At 42.5% G+C, this 20,661-nt stretch overlaps 1 protein-coding gene across 1 annotated transcript in view; it reads left to right on the top strand.

Moving 5' to 3' along the window:
- The first annotated feature begins 710 nt into the window (after nucleotides 1-710).
- LOC100984553 (cytochrome c oxidase subunit 8C, mitochondrial) overlaps nucleotides 711-20,661 on the top strand; it is a 78,050-nt gene continuing 58,099 nt past the window's right edge. Inside the window, exons 1-2 of the mRNA XM_003832798.5 lie at nucleotides 711-12,107; nucleotides 12,739-14,114. Of these exons, the coding sequence (XP_003832846.1) occupies nucleotides 11,982-12,107; nucleotides 12,739-12,831 (219 nt within the window). The 5' untranslated portion in view covers nucleotides 711-11,981 and the 3' untranslated portion in view covers nucleotides 12,832-14,114. The remainder of the gene's footprint in view (nucleotides 12,108-12,738; nucleotides 14,115-20,661) is intronic.

Here is a 20,661-nt window from a genome sequence, read left to right on the forward strand (position 1 = left end):
AATTAGCTCAGTTTACACACTCATCAGAATTTAGATGTTTATTTTAGTTCAGTCCGATACACATTTAAAGTATCCAGTACCATGTGCCAAGGACGGTACTACATGCTGGGGGTAAAAAATAAATGGATCTTTGTACTTAAGGAGCTTAGAATCTAAATAAGAAGACAGAGTGAAAAACATTTTTTTAAGGCTAGTGTTAAGATGGTACTAAGTAGTGGTTAACAGCATGCATTCTAGAATCAGATAGATCTGGATGGCCATATGACACAAATAGGTCAACCAGAACCTTTTCTGGAAATTTTTGCCACACTCTCAGAGGAGATGTTTCTTCTTACTCTATTTCTCCGGGATTATGACTCGAAAGGACATGTAAATTGGCTTTGCCAATGAGGAGAAAGCCATGTGCGGTAGGAAAGGAGGAAGACCATAAACAAAGAAACAAAGTGAGAGAAAGGAAAACCATGACATCATTTGAATACCTGGGCCTGAAACCAACCCATCCCTGGTCTTTTCATTTTTAGAAGCCATTAAGTTGCCCTAACACCTCTTTTTATCTTAAGTTAGTTGGAAATGGGTAAAAACAGTGAACTTCTGTGGCTTTCAACCAAAAGTCCTGAATTTATGTTTTGTTCCTTTCTCCACTCCCTCCATCAGTGAATGGCATCCCATCCACCTGGTCATCTATGTTGAAAATAAGAGTAATCAACATTTCATGGTATATTCCATGGTCTGTCACTCCAGTCTTTTCCTTCCTTTGTACCCCCCTTTTTTACCACACATAACCATCCACTGAAACCCATTCCCACACTCATCTTCCTGGAAATACAGGATGGAAGCTGGGTTTTTGAAATTAAGGAGAAAAGACAAATTTTATCTCCCCCTATTTCTCTGCATGTAACAATCCTGTTTTCATGCATTTTTCTGAATTTCCTGAAGTCTAAAAGGTGAAGAGGATTGAAAACCCCAGAACAGTGATAAGTACCTTGTAGATGCTTAATTAAGAAGTGCTTAATAATTATTCAATTTTCAATTTTTTTTTTTCTCGAGACAGAGTCTTGCTCTGTCACCCAGGCTGGAGTGCAATGACACAATCTCAGCTCAGTGCAACCTCCGCCTCCTGGGTTCAAGTGATTCTCCTGCCTCAGCCTCCCGAGTAGCTGGGATTACAGGTGCGTGCCACCATGCCTGACTAATTTTTTGTATTTTTAGTAGAGACAGGGTTTCACCATGTTGGCCAGGCTGGTCTCAAACTCCTGACCTCGTGATCCGCCCACCTTGGCCTCCCAAAGTGCTAGGATTACAGGCGTGAGCCACTGCACATGGCCTTAATAATTATTAAATTAACAAATAATAAAATTAATAAAGGTTTTAGAAAATAATATTGGAAAACATTGCCTTGGGGAAGAAAAGACAAGCAAGTCACAGAAAACATTAATCATGAAGACAAGATTCATAGATTCAACTGTATTTAAAATATGAACTTAAGTGCATCAAAATGTACTGATATGGTTTGGATGTTTGTCCCCTCCAAAGCTCATGTTGAAATGTAATCGCCAGTGTTGGAAGTGGGACCTGGTGGGAGGTGTTTGGATCATGGAGGCAGATCCCTCATGAATGGCTTCACCCTATCCCCTTGTGATGGTGGTGGGAGGCAGACAGGTTCCTAGGTGGGAAGGGGTGAGTCCCTGGTGAAACCCCACCTTCAAACCAGAGATGGCCTAAAGCCTGGGGGCCAGGCTGCCAGTTCCCAGTGAAGTCCACGACCTGGAGTGAGAATTTCCTTGATGCCTTTCAGCCAATAAAGTAGTGCTTTTTCCAGGCCCGCCCACAGACCAATTAGCATGCATTTCTTCCTGCCCATGGACCAATGAGCATGCACTTCATTCTGAGCTAATAAAAACCCCCAGACCCAGCCTGACTCACAGACTCATAGAGTCTATGCACTTTGGGTCTTGGCTCCTCTGAGAGCTGTTTGGTTGCCCAAAAAAGCTCTTCTTAAGTTTGTTTACCCTCCAGTTGTCCATGTAACTTATTCTTCCTGGACATGGGACAAGAACTCGGGAACCTTCGAGTGGCAGGAGTGAAAGGAGCTGTAACACTTTCCTGACTGGCTAGCTGACCTGTGGATGGTGACATACTCCCAGACTGTAGGAGTGAAGAGTGGCGAACCTTCTGGGGCCCAGACCTGGGGATTCCCCAACCCAGAGTTGTAACACTATAGCCCTCCTGCCCTCCGCAGGTGCTGGGCTGCCACCTCACATGATAGGAAGCAGTGGCAGGGCTGGGCCAGCCCAGGAGCTGCAGCCTGGAGTGGGGTGGTGGGATTGAAAGAGCTTTAACACAAATGGGCTGAAACATGCCCCCCTGAAACACACCCCTCTGCTTGCCATGCTGTGGGCGACAAGGAGGAGAGAAGAGCTGCAGCCCTTCTGGGAGCCTAGACCTCAGGGCTCCCCAAACTAGGGCTGTGACATGCTGTAACACTCCCTTTGGGGCTCTGTGGTTCCTGGTGTTTCCAAGCTTTTGGGTGCCACTGTGTTTGCCTTGTCCAGATGCTGGTGCCCACAGTAGAAGCCGCTTGTGGTATGTCTGGTCCAGCTGCAGCCTCACATGGAGCTGGTGTCTATGCCAGTGCCTGGAGCTGCCCACCTCACCCCAGCAGCCAGTGTACCTGGCTGTGTGCAGTGGCCAGATCCCATGCTGGCTCACTCACATACCCCTCACTGCTCTGCGCCTGGCTCGCCCTTGGCAAGCATGGGATCCAGGCTGGTAGCACAAGCCGAGCGCAGCCTGCCAGGCTGAGTGGGCAGAATGAGCCTAGCAGGTGTGAGCAAAACTCAAGCAGAGGTGCTGCCGGCCACAGAGGTTTCCAGCTGGCGAAGCAACACCTGAAGGATCCTGTGACATTTTGGGATGAGTGAGTTCTCTGAATTCACTGGTGATCTGGTTGTTTAAAAGAGTGTGCACCACCTCCCACCAACCAGTCCATCTCTTGCCATGTGACACTGCTTGCTCTCCCTTTGCCTTCCACCATGATTATAAACTTTCTAAGGTCTCACCAGTAAGGCCTGCAGAACTGTGAGCCAATTAAACCTCTTTTTAAAATAGATTACCCAGACTTAGGTATTTCTAGCAACATAAAAATGGACTAACACATACACAGTGGGGGAAAAAGACAAGCCATACAATGGAAAAAGATGTTTGTAATACATAAAACCAAAAAAGAGCTTATATCCAGCATATGTAAAGAATGCTTACAATTTAGTAAGAACAAGACAACCAAACAGGAATGACAAAAGACTTGAACGGCTGGGTGCAGTGGCTTATGGCTGTTATCCCAGCAGGTTGGAAGGCCCAGGTGGGTGGATCTCTTGAGCCCAAGGGTTCAAGACCAGCCTGGGCAACATGGCAAAACTCTGTCTCTATGAAAAAAAGGCAAAAATTAGCTGGGTGTGGTGGCATGTGCCTGTAGTCCTAGCTACTCAGGTGGCTGAGGTGGGAGGATCATTTGAGCCTGGGAGGTGGAGGTTGCTGTGAGCTGAGATCACACCACTGCACTCCAGCCTGGGTGACAGAGTAAGACCGTCTCAAAAACAAACAAAAAAACTTCAGACAAATTAAATTTAATAGAGTTTACTTGGTTAAAATGATTTGTAAATTGGGCAGACCCCTTAACCGGAAGAGGTTCAGAGTGACTCTAGAGCTGCTATGCAGTCTGAGAATATTTATGGATAGGAAAAGGAAAGTGATGTACAGAAAATGGAGGTGAGGTACTAAATAGAGCATCCTTGACATAAGTAATGCCATCTTAGAAAAAGACTCCATCATATATTTTAAAAGGCATCATGCCAACAGGGTACAGATGTTCACACAGAGACAACCCCCAACCAGATTAGAGTGTAACCCTTTACTATCAGCCCTCACCAGATGACTCAAAGACTTTAGCAGGACTTGATCAGCTCTAGATGGCCATTTTTTTCTTTTTTTTTCTTTTTTTTTGAGACAGAGTCTCACTGTGTTGCCCAGGCTGGAGTGCAGTGGCATGATCTCGGCTCACTGCAAGCTCCACCTCCCAGGTTCACGCCATTCTCCTGCCTCAGCCTCCCAAGTAGCTGGGACTACAGGTGCCTGCCACCACGCCCGGCTAATTTTTTGTATTTTTAGTAGAGACGGGGTTTCACCATGTTGGCCAGGCTGGTCTCAAACTCCTCACCTCGTGATCAACCCGCCTCAGCCTCCCAAAGTGCTGGGATTACAGGCGTGAGCCACTGCGCCCGGCCTAGATGACCATTTTAACAGATACTGTCTTTCTGTTACTCGTGGTCAGCACCTGGCATTTGCCTCTGAAGGCTCTGCCCAAATCACAGACTTTTCCTTGAAAGATGTTGATGACTGTCTGGATTAGCTCAGGACATTCTGTTTGTCCGTGTTGCTCTCCTTGTACTGGTTTGTTAACCCCTTTTACTATTTTCTTTTCTCCTGATGTTAAATTTTACTTTGATGTGGAAATTTTAATCTATGACATTTACACATTAAATATACTAGTATGTATGGTTGCAATATTGACTGACTTGCGGATTGGCTTGAGTCTGTGCCCCCATGGCTCTGACTAGAGTGAACAGGAAGTAATAAGGAGAATGGCCTGTTTGGTTCTCTATTAGCTCACGGCTTTCGTGATTGAATAAGCATCAAAAAATGTTTGACCTTGTAGAAAGACACAAAAGTGCATGGACCTGGTTATGTCTGACCTTGTACTGCTCATGACAGCTACAGAAACACCTGGACTGGTTACAACTTGGCAGTTGCCTTATTTGAATAGGGTTTTAAGAGTTGGACACCTATGCTGGGTGCGGTGGCTCACGCCTGTAATCCCAGCACTTTGGTAGGCCAAGGTGGGCGGATCGCGAGGTCAGGAGATCGAGACCATCCTGGCTAACACGGTGAAATGCCGTCTCTACTAAAAATATAAAAAATTAGCCAGGCATGGTGGCGGGTGCCTGTAGTCCCAGCTACTCGGGAGGCTGAGGCAGGAGAATGGCATGAACCCAGGAGGCGGAGCTTGCAGTGAGCAGAGATTGCGCCACTGCACTCTAGCCTGGGCAACAGAGCGAAACGCTGTCTCAAAAAAAAAAAAAAAAAAAAGAAGAGTTGGCCACCTATGACTGGCCTGGCCAAAACTCTGTGATTAGTATGAAAGTAGTTTACAATCTGTTTATACATCCAGTCAGGTTACAGTTCACTATGTAGGAGAAACTTTTTTTTTTTTTTTTTGAGACAGGGTATCACTCTGTTTCCCAGGCTGGTGTGCAGTGACATGATTATAGCTCACTGCAGTCTTGACCTCCCCAGCCTCAGATGATTCTCCCTCATCTCAGCCTCCTGAGTAGCTAGGCCTACAGATGTGCACCACCATACCTGGATAATTTTTGTATTTTTTGTAGAGATGGGGTTTTGTCATGTTGCCCAGGCTGGTCTCAATCTCCTGGGCTCAAGCAATCTGCCCATCTCAGCCTCCTAAAGTGCTGTGATTACAGGTGTGAGCCACCATGTCTGGCCTACGAGAAACCTTTAGGCCCAAGTTAAAATACGTAAGGACGCAGCTTCAGGCTACACTTAATCTAATAATGGATACACATACTATCTGATTTAACCTCCATATCCACATTCTAAGAGAAATATGCTTTATTTTCCTGAGGCTATGTGGTTAGTAAATGATAGTGCTGGAATTTGACCTTTGATCTTTTGGACCCCAACTGCCAATCTTTTCACGTCAGTATAACAGAAATCCATTGAAGAATATCTAGATGTAATTCAGGAGAAGAAGAGGAATGTGAAATTTAAAAATGAAAAGGTGGCCGGGTGCAGTTGTTCACGCCTGCAATCTTAGCACTTTGGGAGGCCGAGGTGGGTGGATTGGGAGTTCCTGAGGTCGGGAGTTCCTGAGGTCGGGAGTTCGAGACCAGCCTGACCAACATGGAGAAACCCCGTCTCTACTAAAAATACAAAAATGAGCCAGGCGTGGTGGTACATGGCTGTAATCCCAGCTACTCAGGCAGCTGAGACAGGAGAATCGCTTGAACTCGGGAGGCAGAGGTTGTAGTGAGCTGAGATCGCACCACTGTACTCCAGCCTGGGCAACAACTGTGAAACTCCGTCTCAAAAAGAAAAAAAATGATGAAAAGATGCCAGGTGTGGTGGTTTATGCCTGCAATCCTAGCACTTTCGGAGGCTGAGGCAAGAGGATTGCTTGAGCCCAGAAGTTTGAGACCATCAGCCTAAGCAAAATTGTGAGACTCTGTCTCTACAAAAAAAAAAAAAAAAAAAAAAAAAAATTAGCAGGGCATGGTGGTGCATGCCTGTGTTCCCACCTACTTGGGAGGCTGAGGTGGGAGGATTGCTTGGATCCAGGAGTTCAAGGCTGCAGTGAATGTAAACCAAAAATAAAATCCTAAGGCCTCCCCCACCATCTAAATGAACCCCTCCTCTCTGCCAAGGGCATGCCACAGTTAACCCAACAGGGCAGCCATTAAATCTTAAAGCTCCAAAATAATCTCTTTTGACTCCATGTCTCACATCCAAGACACACTGATGCAAGAGGTGGGTTCCCAAGGCCTTGGGCAGCTATTCTTGTGTGGCTCTGCAGGATACAGGCCCCGTGACTGCTTTCACAGGCTGGTGTTGAGTGCCTGTGGCTTTTCCAGGTGCATGGTGCAAGCTGTTGGTGGATCTACCATTCTGAGTTCCGGAGGATGGTGGCTTTCTTCTCACAGCTCCACTAGGCAGTGCTGTAGTAGAGACTCTGTGTGGGGGTTGCAACCCCACATTTCCCCCTCTCCATTGCCATAGTAGAGATTCTCCATGAGGGCTCTGCCCCTGCAGCAAACTTCTGCCTGGACATCCAAGAGTTTTCATACATCCTCTAAAATCTAGGTGGAGACTCCCAAAGCTTAACTCTTGTCTTCTGTGCACCCACAGGACCAACACCACATGGAAACTTCCAAGGCTTGGAGCTTGTTCCCTCTGAAGCAATGACTCAAGCTCTACCTTGATCCTTTTTAGCCATGGCTGGAGCTGGAGTGGCTGGGACACAGGGCACCATGTCTTGAGGCTGCACAGAGAAACAGGGTCCTGGGCCCACCCCATGAAGCCATTTTTCCCTCCTAGGCCTCTGGGCCTGTGATGGGAGGGGCTGCTGTGAGGATCTCTGAAATACCCTGGAGACATTTTCCTCATTGTCTTGGCCATTGACATTTGGCCTCTCTTTACTTATGCAAATTTTTGTAGTTGGTGGCTTGAATTTCTCCCCACAAAATGGGTTTTTCTTTTCTACCACATGGTCAGGCTGCAAATTTTCCAAACTTTTATGCTCTGCTTCTGTTTTAAGCATAAGTTCCAATTTCAGACCATCCATTCGTAAATGCATATGACTGTATGCTTTCAGAAAAAGCTAGGTCACATCTTGAATGCTTTGCTGCTCGGAAATTTCTTCTGCCAGATACCCTAAATCATCTCTTGCAAGTTCAAAGTTCCACAGATCTCTAGGACAGGGGCAAAATGCTGCCAGTCTCTTTGCTAAGGCATAGCAAGAGTGGCCTTTGTTTTAGTTCTCAATAAGTTCCTCATCTCCATCTGAGACTATCTCAGCCTGGACTTCATTGTCCATATATCATACTATCAGCATGGTATATATCATACTATCAGTATTTTGGTCAAAACCATTCCACAGGTCTCTAGGAAGTTCCAAACTTTCCCACATCTTCCTGTCTTCTTCTGAGCCCTCCAAACTGTTCCAACCTCTGCCTATTACCCAGTTCCAAAGTGACTTCCACATTTTTAGTTATCTTTATAGCAGTACCCCACTCCTGTTACCAATTTTCTATATTAGTCTGTTTTTACACTGCTATAAAGAACTACCTGAGACTGGATAGTTTATAAAGAAAAGAGGTTTAATTGATTCATAGTTCTGCATGGCTGGGGAGGCCTCAGCAAACTTACAATCATGGTAGAAGGCAAAGGGGAGCAAGGGGCATGTCTTCTTATATCATCTTCTATTACTGTTGTGCTTGCAATCCAAGTGTGTTACTGATGTTGCCAGTTGCAGAACTTGAATATGTTTCCCACTTTTGCAACTCTTCTGCTTTTGTTGCTTACTTATCTGAGTATCTCGATCATTGAGGTTGTGCAATTGTAAAGACAGATGCAAATACAAAGAGAAGCACTTTGTTCCTCAAAGGCCTTTGGTTCTTTTTTTTTCCTCCCCTATTTTTCAGAGACTTTTGTTCTGAAGCCTTTGGTTCTTGAATCAGAATTAAACATGTTTTTCTAGAGAGGAATGAATTTGAGATATTTGGGGCTGAGGTAGTGCAATCTTAATTCATTATATAATTTTCTAGAACTTTAACACCAGTTTATTTAGAGCATGAATATTTATAAAAATCACATTTAAAAAAGGTAAGTGGGCGAGGGTGTCTTTCTCATTCATTGTGTACATACAGCTCAGAAAACCTGATCTCTAGGTTATAGCTCTAATTAAGTTCTTTTATATAACTGCAGAAGGAAGTTCTTGCATTGTGGGTCACTGAGAATACATTGAATCCCAGCCCACTAAACCCTTTATTGAAAATTGTAGAGGTTTGAGTTAACAGTGCTAGTCTTTTGTGACTTGCAGAAATTAAACTGAGGAATGTTGTTTGTATTGGTAATTTGAGCAGCTAAAAGAGCTATCTCCTGGGGTGGGGGTGGGTGGCAGGGAGCTTAATTGTGTTGTGGCTGAATTTGGAGTCACCACTGTCAAAAGTGTTTTAAGGCTTTTGTTACAGAGAAAGACCTAAAATGCTTAAATCTCACTTGAATTGCACTCTGTTCTAAACTTCTCAAGAGTAGGATTAAACCAGTCAAGCTTGCCTATTATTGGGCTCTTTCTCACTTTACTTCAGAATTTATGTTGCTTTTTAAAAATTAAAAATGGGGTATTACCCAAAGAAAAAGTCTTGACTAATATCGTCTTTCTTAGAGCTCTTTTGTTGTTAGCAATAGAAATCCAGCACCACCTAGTTTAAGCCCAAAGCAGGATTTATCATAAAGTATATAAAGAGAGGCCCAGAACTCAAGGAGAGGAAAGTGTCCTAACTTCAGAATAGGGAGAATTCAAACCAGGGCTTTGAACACAGGCAGGATATTCCCTCTGGTTCTTATCTCTGGTTCTTTGAGCAGCTTGGCTACATTATTAACTCACTGTGGAAGGGCTTTCTTGCTAGGTAGGAAAAAAAAAACATGGCTCCCAAGTTACAACATCCATCCCAACCAACAGACTGGGTCCCAGCCCTCTCTTTGGTCCAATATTTGAGTCAAGTAGTGTAACAACTGTGGCCAGGAAACAGAGCAATGTTGCACTAAATCATTTCTTACAGGACTCGTGTAAATCACAGGTGCTCAAATTATTATCTGGGGATATCTAAGGCAAAATTAGAGTTTACCTGATGTGACTGGGCAGGATGAGCCAAGGGAAGACTGAGAACAAGGAGATGAGGTTAGGGAGGTGGCCAGCCATGGTTCATGCAGGTCCTTGATTGGTTAGGGTAAGATTCCAGAGCACAGTTGTCCAGTGGAAATGTAACATGGGCTGGGCATGATGGTTAACTCCTGTAATCCTAACATTTTGGGAGGCTGAGGCAGGTGGATTGCTTGAGGCCAGGAGTTCAAGACCAGCCTGGGCAACATGGTGAAACATGCCCCAGAGTTAGGAGGCGGGGCCTTTGGGAAGTAATTAGATCATACCACAGCCCTCATGAATAGGATTAGTACCCTTATAAAAGAGGCCCTAGAGAGCTACCTTGTTGCTTCCATCATACGAGGACACAACCAGAACAAGGAAGTGGGCCCTCACTGGACATCAAATCCACCAGCACATTGATTTTGAATTTCTAGCATCCAGAACTGTAAGAAATACATTTCCGTCATTTATAAGCCATCCAGTCTGTTGTATTGTAACAGCCTGAACAGACTGAGACAGTAACAGAAAGGAACAAAAGTAACTGACCTGCTTCTTCATATTCATAAGCATGAAATGACAACCAAGGATCATAAGATACTTGAATAAAACTGGCAAGTTCAAAATAAATAAATAGAATGTACGCTAAAGAAACACAGATAGTTCATGGAATAGAGATAACTTTTTAAAAGTTCAGATTAATATTCTGAAAGAAATCTAAAGTGATAGTATCTATAAAATACTAACAGGTTACTGTAAAAGCAAAAAATAGTATGTTTTAAAACTATAATTCTAAAATAAAAAATCATGGACTAGAAGAAAAAGTCAAGGAAATCCTGCAAAATGTAGAACAAGGGACAAAACGTTGATGAGTGAGAAAAAGGTTGAAAGACAGAGGTGACCCGCTAAGAAGGGCCAGTGTCCATCAATAAGAATTTTAGGTTGAGAACAAAGAAAACAGAGAGAAGCAAATAAATAGGAATAGTGCTCCTATGGCTAAAGAACCATGACTTCAGATAGAAAGGTCTTACCCACTGCTAATCCATATGAATGGAAAAATACCCATATCTAACAGTATCCTGGAGGAACGTCACAATTCCAAAGACAAAAAGGAATGCCTAAAAGATTCCCAAAAGGAAAAAAGAGGGTACTCAAAGGAATGACAACTATATTGGCATTATATTTATCGGCTCACTAGATGCTGGAAAAGAAAGGAACAATGCCTTTTGAAAATCTCTGAAGGACAATGATTTTGAGCCCAGAGTTCTATAACCATTCAAATTAGCATTTAAATGGAGACCAATATATATATATATTTTGATTTCCAAGGACTGAGGAACTTTATCACCTACAAACCCTTCCTGAAAGAACAGCTTAAGGATGTACTACAGCAAAACGAAAAGAAATCTAAGAAAGAGGAAGATACCAGGCTGCAGGAACAGAGGAATCCAGAGAAACCCTAGAGTGTTACTTGTGCAATAGGCCCCCAAAAGAAATAATGTGAAGACACAGGATCATTGTAGTGGATAAAGTTTTATTACAGTACTAAATTTAAAAATCACAGTATATTTACTTTTCCCTCAAGAGGGTCTGGGCACAGTGCCTCATGCCTGTAATCCCAGTACTTTGGGAGGCTGAGACAAGAGGATGGCTTGAGCCCAGGAGTTTGAGATCAGCCTGGGTGACACAGTGAGACCTGTCTCTACAAAAAAATAAGAAAATTAGCCTTAGTGACAGATAATTACATCAACTTTTCTACTGGGTCCAAACACTCTATTTGACCCTGCCATGAATATTTTTTATATCATCAGCCGACTATAGAAACTTGTTCTTGGTTTTCAGTGTTAAGAATTAACCTATAAACATTTTATGGAAGATTTAATTTGCATTAGAGAACAGTGTGCTATAAACTCTGCCAATGCCAGGGCATGTTAAGAGGTATATAAAGTATAGGTAGAGAGGAAGACAAAGGAAAGGAGTAGGGGTGCCAAGTCCCTCACCTTACCCAGCAGAAAAGAGATACTTAGTGTGAGGTGGGGTTGGGGCTCAGGGGAGGGTGGCAGGAGAGTTTAGGAGAGGATAGGACACGTGGGTGGAAAGTGAGGTGAATGAGGGCTGGGAGGTTGCAGGGAGCCCTGAGTGGAAAAGGCGGGGCAGAGCAGGGGGTACTGAACTGAAGAGAGTGGAGCAGAGCAGGGGTGTGCTGGGTGGAAGGGGTGGTGCAGAGCAAGTGGTGCTAAGCAGAGGGGGTGGGGCAAAGCATGGAGTGCTGAGTGGAAAGGGCAGTACAGAGCAAGGAGTGGTGAGTGGAAGAGGCGGGGCAGAGCAGGAGGTGCTGGGCAGAAGGGGTGGGGTAGGGGCGAGGGCAGAGCGCCCCCTCGTGGCTGGGGCGCCTGCGCAAACCAGCTGCCTCACGAGCCCTGGAGCTTGCGTTACTTGGCCTCACCTCACCTGTGCTGTCCACGCCTGGCTTTGTCTCACCTGACGCGATATGCCTCTCCTGCGTGGGCGCTGTCCTGCCCGCCGCCACTACCGCCGCTTGGCCCTGCTCGGCCTGCAGCCCGCTCCCCGCTTCGCCCACTCGGGGCCCCCGCGCCAGCGGCCCCTGTCTGCCGCGGTGAGTTGAGGCCCAGCCATCATGGTGGGCGGGAAGCGCGTGGCCCTGGCGGGGCGCCCCGACGGGTGGGGAGAAGGGAGGACACGGCGTGCAGGCCTCGCGTGGGAGGCTCTTGTGGCTTGGTCGCCGTTGGGGGAGGTTCCTGTGGCTTGGTCGCCTTTGGGGGAGGTTCCTGGGAGAGGGTCGCGGTGAGGATGCCGTCGTCGGGCACAGGGGCGGAAAGCCCGGGACCCTGAGGAACGCGCGGGGATTGGGCCTCCTTCGTTGTTACCCTTTACCGGCACCTGGCTCGGGGGCGGGGCTGTGGTTTCGCGGAGGAATGATTTACCATCCTCGGACGTCCTCGGCACTGCGAAGATCTAGCGTTTTCGATAAAATGGTGGAAATCCTGGGCCACATCGAAGTTCCACAGTGCGAAGGTTGGAACCGGAGACCCGTTAGATGAAAAATGAATTAAAAAAAAATCAGGTGATCCATGAATCGATTTTCAGCATTTTAGATTTCACTAGGCCCCTGTTTCTAGGACAACGGTCTAGGTGCTCAAAATGTTTTTTTTAAGCACTTTTTGTTAGGCAGCAAGTCACTGGCCCAGGAAGCCATACTCAGCAGCGCGTGTCATCTTCTCTTCCAGGAAATGGCTGTTGGACTTGTGGTGTTTTTTACGACCTTCTTAACACCAGCTGCATATGTGCTAGGCAACCTGAAGCAGTTCAGAAGGAATTAGATGGAAGATGATGTTGAACAGCTGTTAACGTCCAAAAAACTTTCAGAAAAAGCTGTGTTTTTGTTAACGAGCAAAATTGCCTAGTTGAGTCGATGCAACCATTGTGGTATTCACTTTCCTCATGTTTATGATGAATATTTTGCACTTTTTTAGTACTGTGCATTATATAGATGTATAGTCAAAAATGTTCTGCTTAAGTGTTAAATAAAACGGAAACACTTATTCGTGCTTGGTAATATGTGTGCAGATTATTTTCTAAACATCGTGAAAGCTGTTGAAAATTTACCAAGAACTGCTGTGAAAGGTCTGACTTAGTGACTCAGGGGGTGACATTAAGTGTTACTATATGGGAGTGAATGTATTTAGTGACATCACCCTTAAAAGATTAGATGTGTAGCTGTGAGGTAATATAAGTTTAGCTAAATGGTTTTTATGTTCTATTAGTACTGCCATGCCACACTTCACAATTTGCTATGAGAAGTACAACCATTTCTTTTCTTTGCCTCTTTAAATGACTACACGTCAGAATGTGAAGAATGAGTACATCTCCTATTTTAATGATTTTATTATCTTCTCTTAGTCTTCTGTGAGGTTTGAAGAATCATACACATCTTTGAACTGTCTTAGCTGTTGATGATGCTGTTATCATGGGCAGCATAGTTCAACTCTGAGTCTTGGTTTCCTTATCTCTGTAATGGGGACTTAAAATTGCTGTCTTGAAGTGATGTTGTGGAAATAAAACATTGAACAAAGAAAGATAAAGTACCTCTCAACATAGTACCTGAAACAATAGTCAATAAATAGAAGTTGGGCAACCCGCTGGGGTCCCCTTCCACACTGTGGAAGCTTTGTTCTTTCGCTCTTCGCAATAAATCTTGCTGCTGCCCACTATTTGGGTCCGCGCCGCCTTTAAGAGCTGTAACACTCATGGCAAGGTCTGCAGCTTCACTCCTGAAGCCAGCGACACCACGAACCCACCAGAAGGAAGAAACTCCGGACACATCTGAACATCTGAAGGAACAAACTCCGGACACACACCATCTTTAACAACTGTAACACTCACCGTGAAGGTCCGCAGCTTCATTCTTGAAGTCAGCGAGACCAAGAACCCACCAATTCCGGACACAATAAGTGATTAACAGCAGATATACCAGTTGTGAGAAACACATATTCACCTGGCCAAACCCTTGGAGACATGAAGAACAGCAGAAGCGAGACTTTTAATGGCAGACTTGCAAGACTGGCCGTCTGGTAGGCAGGCACACCTGGGGCAGTTGCAGCAGGTAATTTATCCCCTAGCATGTAATAAGTCCCTCCCCCAGTTCCTCACTAGTCAAATACTATGGGGTTACAATCTTCCTGGATGTTGCCTAAGTTTCATTATCCCCCTATAAGGTTATACCCCAGTCCCCTTCCCCACTTAAGTTTTGATTTCCCAATAACAAAACTTTCTTCCCTTTTATGGGCTGATCACTCCTCTACATTCTGTTTGCTTATTGACCTTCTAGGTGCGTGAGCTGTGTGGTTTGTTACATCCACAGGCTGGCTGCACGTACTTAGATTTATCGTGCCTTGAAAGTGGACTGTTTAAAGTGTTTTCTCACACCAATTATTTTATATCTACCTTCGCTAAATATTTCAGGTTCAATAAAAACAGCTGAGGCTTCTGAATTATTGGCAAAATGTCCTTGTGGTTAAGGTTCTTACTCAGGTGAACCTGATGTTCACAGGCTTTATAAATGATTAACAGAGAAATAACTTTAAATGACAACTAGTTTTGTCTAATATCTTCATTTTTCAGAAGTAATCTAGATAAACTGTTAAAAATAAAAAAAATTAAGTGCATAAAAATAGGATAAATGCTTCCAGGTAAACTTTTTATGTAATTTTAAAATCGTAAAATTATTTTGGATGCTTGTTGAATATTTGGGTCATTTCTAACTAAGAAAGGGTTATAATATGGGAAAATGTATTTCTAAAATTGTGGAGTGGTTTCATCTATAAAATGTTCACATCTGATAGTTCAGGATTTCTTGCTTCCTAGGTTTTCACTAAAATTTAAGGTTACTAAGAATAAGAATTCTAGTTAATATATAATTCTTATATAATTCTATAAGTTGTGTTCTTGAGAAAAAATAATTTTATATAATTTAGAAGTTATTCAAAAGTTAAAAAAGGTAAAAAGAAAATAGGAAGTAAAAGAGATGTGAGAAAAGTTATGAATGTAAATATATTTTTGGTAAGTAAGATTGTTTAAAAATAATAATTTTATCTAAAAAAGATCTTGTGTGGTAAATTTTTGTCTTAAAGTAAAAGAACTGGTTATTTTTAAAAAGAACTGTAATGTAAGACAAGTAAGAAAGTAAAAAATGTTATAAATGGGCTGTGTAAGTGGTTATAAGGTATAAGAAACAGAATTTATAAAAGGAACGTTGTAAGTAATTAAGTTGGTTATAATTAAAAAGGAAACCATTATAATAGTCTTTCTAAAGGTTAGCCCCTTACATTAAAACAAGGGTTACTTAAGGTATTGCTTTGCTTTTAGGGAAATTACAAGAGGTTTTGATTTTTAATTATATAACCAATTTCTTTTAAAAACTTCTTAGATTCGTATCTCAGAGGTTCAACATTTGTTGTGTCTTGTTGCTTTCAGCTTTTCCTCCCCTTGAGAAGGCTTGAGATGACAACTCTCTTCCTCAGTTTTTTCATCACTCCTGAAATTTTTTGCCTCTAGTTCCAGCTGTTGTTGTGGCCTAATACTAAAATGTTTTATCTTCAAGGTCTAAAAAAGCAATGTTTACCTCCAGTATAACTTTATCTGTACTCTTGATTTTTCTTGATAAGTCTAAATTTTTCAATGTAATCAGGAATTTCTCATGCTATTACTAAGAGTCATGTATTCTCCTGCTATACTCATAACCTTGAACAGACTCTGTGTCTGATTAAATTCATGTACTCTTTTCAACAGGTTTGACTTTTGGGTTATCTAAATGGGCTTCCCATAAAGAGAAGCAATTACACTGCAGGAAATTTTCTTTGCCTTTTTGGTACTTGGCTTAAAAAAACAAAGATTTTACATTTTATTAATAGCAAAATAATTTCTATATTATATTCGTAGGTTTTTGATTCTTTAGGAAAACTAAAATTTAAAAGGGCTAAGGTATTTATATTCATATAACTTTGTGTATTGCTTTTAAAGTCTTTTAATTATCAATCTTTGGTTAAATGAACACATTTTTTGTTTTGGTGAAATGTTTTGAACCTTTTAACATCTTTAATAAATATTCTTGAAATAAAAAATAAATAAATAGAAGTTATTGTTTGAGGATATACAAGTTTGCTAATATTCATTCATTCAACAAATACTGAATTCCTGTGATGTGCCAGGTGTTATGTGAGGTCAGTATACCCCAAATAGACTCCTTCCTTGTTTAGCTTACAGGTCTTAGAGGGCTAATGTTTTGTTACTTTAGTAGTTTTACATTTCTATCTCAAAATTTATATTGATGTATTAGTTGATGTTCTCCATAGAAACAGAAAAAATAGGATGTGTATATATACACATTTATATATGGAGAGAGAGAGAGATTGGTTTATTTTAAGGAATTGGCTCGTGGTTGTGGAAGCTGGCAGGTCAAAAATCTGCAGGATAGGCTGGCAGGCAGGAAGACATAGGAAGGAGTTGGAGTTCCAGTCTGAGGACAGTCTTCTGTCAGAATTCCCTTTTTGCTAAGGCCAGTCTTTAAAGCCTCCGACTGATTGGATGAGGTCCACCTACACTTTGAAGGACTATCTTCTTTATTCAAGGCCTACCGATTTAAATGTTTATCTCTTACAGTCTTCACAGAAACACCTAAATGGTATTTGACCAGATACCTGGGAACTGTGGCCTAGCCAAGTTGACACAAAATTAACCATCACAATTGGATAAAATTATTTTTCGGAGTGAGAGAGCATGAAAAAGGTTGGTGATACCCTGAAATGTAAAGGTGTGAGCACAGTGGCTAATCAAAATATTAGCAGTTTCTTAAGATCTACCTTCGCTGTTCACTGGTTGCAAACCTGCTCCTAGGCCCTTTACGTGAACTCCCATCGGGACACAGGCTCAATCTTCTGATTTCTTGTATTCAGTGAGATCTTACTTTTGCTGCCAATTTTGAACTTACTTTTTCCTTCTCTAACTCTGGCGGCTTTGTATTTCAGCTTCTGATGCCTACCTTCATGTGCTCCAAATTATGGCAAAAGACAGCTTTACCCTCCTAGCTGGGGACGAATATTGAACTATAGGAATCTTTTCCATAGAACTTTAGCACTTAGTGTTCTGAACCGTTTGACACTCAAGTTATTGAGTACTCTCATGCAATAATACTGTATGTTGGGAAATGGTACCTTATTTTGATGAATGAACTCTGTTGCCCTGTCTCATTAATTTTACACTCATAAAGGTGTCACATTCAAGGTACAGTTTGTTCTTGTTTAGGGTAGTTTTGTTCTATAAAGGCACTGTGAACACTGAATTAATGAATACTGAACTCCTAGGGGAAATTCAGGGTTAAGTTCCTGTGAGCCTCTGGTCATAACATTTTTGTCAGCCTCTCAGTCTATAACTTATGTCTGTTTCTTTTTAAAAACACCTTATTTAATATACAGATGCTCTTGGACTTAACAATGGGGTTACCTCCTGATAAACCCATTGTAAATTGAAAGTATTGTAAGTACTGTAAGTTGAAAATGCATTTAATCCACCTAACCTGAATATCATAGCCTACCTTAAATGTGCTCAGAACACTTATAAATCAAGTGCTGTTTTAAATGGAACCTATTTATAGTTTATGCACATATGCACAAACATAGACATACAATATGATACTTTGGTAGGTTCAACAGTTGGGGGAATCACATCTCTAATGTCATATGTGATGTCAGCCTTCAATCAGCTGAGCTTCCTTATTCCACTGTTCCCACCACACCTTGACTTGACATCACTGAGATTTCTACTTCTTTCTTCTCCACAGGACCCTGCTATTTTTCCTTTTACTTATCGAACCTTATCTTTTTGTAGTATGTGGAACTATTTTATTTTTTATTTTTATTTTTTGAGACAGTGTCTCACTGTGTCGCCCAGGCTGGAGTGCAGTGGCACAGTCACAGCTCACTGAAGCCTTGAATTCCTGGGCTCAAGTGATTTACCCACCTTGACTTCCCAAAGCTTTGGATTATAGGCATGAGCCACTGTGCCCAGCATATTCAGCATATTCAAACTGTGTTTGAAATCACCTTTGCCATAGTATCACACACTGTGGTTTGGCTGCATCTTATTTTCCTGCTATGAGTTTGATAGTTCTTTCTTAGTCTTAGCCTCTCTTTTTTTCTGTTGTAAAATTTATTCTTTCTTTGTATTCTCATTCCTTGAGTAACTTCAGTTACCATATACTTGTTTACTCCCATATCAATCACCCTGTCCCATATCGTTCTCCTGAAATCCAGATAATTATGTGTATTTGCTTAACATTTCCTCTTGAATATTGTGTAGACACTTCAGATTAAAAAATCCAAACCTGAAACCTTTCTCTCCTCAAACTTGCTCTTCTTCCTGTGCATTGAGTGATTCGTTCAATATTTGATCACTTTTGGACACTTACTGTACACCACTGTACACTGTGCTAGGAACTGGATATATACTGAAGAACCAAAAAGAAAAAGTCAGTGCCCTAACTTGCTCTAGAGGAGGAGATAGACAAACATGTAACCTTAAATACAAAGACAAAGTCAGTGCCCTAACTTGCCCTAGAAGAGGAGATAGACAAACATGTAACCTTAAATACAAAGACAAAGTCAGTGCCCTAACTTGCTCTAGAAGAGGAGATAGACAAACATGTAACCTTAAATACATAATCAAAAATAGGGTATGGAAAATAGCCATGGGACCTAACTTAAACTGGGGGAGGAGGGAGTCACAGAAGTTATGTTTGCTAACATGTTATTTAAGTTGACCTGAACGATAAATAGATGAAGAATGGGAGAAAAAAACTAAAATTTTAGGCAGAAAGAACATCATATATGACACCCTGAGGGGGCCAATATCTTTAACATTTTGTAGAATTGAAGAAAGCTATGTTAACTTTAAGGGTTTTGAGTGAGAAGGAAAGTGATATGAGAAGATGATGATGGGCTGGTGAGAGCCAAATCCTTACAGGCTGTGTTTTATGGACATTTAAAGTTTTATTGTAAGTACAAGTTGAGTACCTCTAATTTGAAAATCTGAAATCCAAAATGCTCCAAGATCTGAAACTTAGGAGTGCTGACATGATGCTCAAAGGAAATGCTCATTGGAGCATTTCAGATTTTGGATTTTTAGCTTGGGGATGCTCAAGTGGTAAGTATAATGCACATATTTCAATATCCAAGAAAATTCAAAATCTGAAACACTTCTGGTCCCCAGCATTTTTTTCTTTTTTTGAGACAGGGTCTTACTCTGTCACCCAGGCTGGAATGTAGTGGTGCTATCGTGGCTTACTGTACCCTTGACATCCTGGTCTCAAGTGATCCTCCCACCTCAGTCCCTTGAGTAGCTGGGACCACAGGCATGCGCCACCATGCCCAACAAATTAAAAAACTTTTTTTTTGTAGGGACGGGGTCTTGCTATGTTGCCCAGACTGGTCTTGATCTCCTGGGCTCAAGTAATCCTCCTGCCTTGATCTCCCAAAGTGCTGGGATTACAGGCATGAGATACTGCACCCAGCCCTAAGCATTTTGAATAAGAGATACTCAGTCTATACAGGAAAAGGGTTTTGAACAGGAAAGGGTTAGGATCTGGTTTTGGTAAGACAACCCAAGTACTTTATGAAAGTAAATATAATGAGAAGTAGATCATGTTTGGCTTGAATCTCAAAAGTAAGCTAGTATGGTCATTTCAGCCACCAGAGATAGACATGGAAGCCATCTTTGTCTTTACTGTAGCTCTAATTTTACAGCCTTTTTTTTTTTTTTTTTTTGACAGAGTTTCGCTCTTATCACCCAGGCTGGGAGTGCAATGACGTGATCTTGACTCACTGCAACCTCCTCCTCCTGGGTTCAAGCAATTCTCCTGCCTCAGCCTCCTGAGTAGCTGGGATTACAGGCGCCTGCCACCATGCCCGGCTAGTTTTTTTCCCCCTGAGACAGAGTTTTGCTCTTTCGCCCAGGCTGGAGTGCAGTGGCATGTTCTCAGCTCACTCACTGCAACCTCCGCCTTCTGGTTTCAAGCAGACTCTCCTGCCTCAGCCTCCCAAGTAGCTGGGATTATAGGTGCCTGCCACCATACCCAGCTAATTTTTGAGTTTTTAATAGAGACGGGGTTTCACCATATTGGCCAGGCTGGTCTCGAACACTTGACCTCGTGATCGGCCCGCCTTGGCCTCCCAAACTGCTGGGATTACAGGCGTGAGCCACTGCACCCAGCCAGTTTTTTGTATTTTTAGTAGAGATGAGGTTTCACCATGTTGGCCAGGGTGGTCTCGAACTCCTGACCTCCAGTGATCTGCCCGCCTTGGCCTCCCAAAGTACTGGGATTATAGGTGTGAGCCACCGTGCCCGGCCTAATTTTACAGTCTTAATAATTTTACATTTTTAACTTCTCTTACATTGACCACCTCTTTCCATCCAGGTTCAGCTTCATCTCTTAACAACTCTTAACTGTCTTCCTAACTATGCTCTTGTTATAGTCAACTACTCATATTTTCATGCCCCTATCCTATCAATGCACCAGTTTTTCAGATTGCCTGCAGCCTTTACATAGGTAGCTACTGTCTCTAGAATGCTTTTCTCCTTCTTCTCCAATTTGTACTTTG

This window comes from Pan paniscus, chromosome 15 (genome assembly GCF_029289425.2).
Source record: "Pan paniscus chromosome 15, NHGRI_mPanPan1-v2.0_pri, whole genome shotgun sequence".
Lineage (NCBI taxonomy): Eukaryota > Metazoa > Chordata > Mammalia > Primates > Hominidae > Pan > Pan paniscus.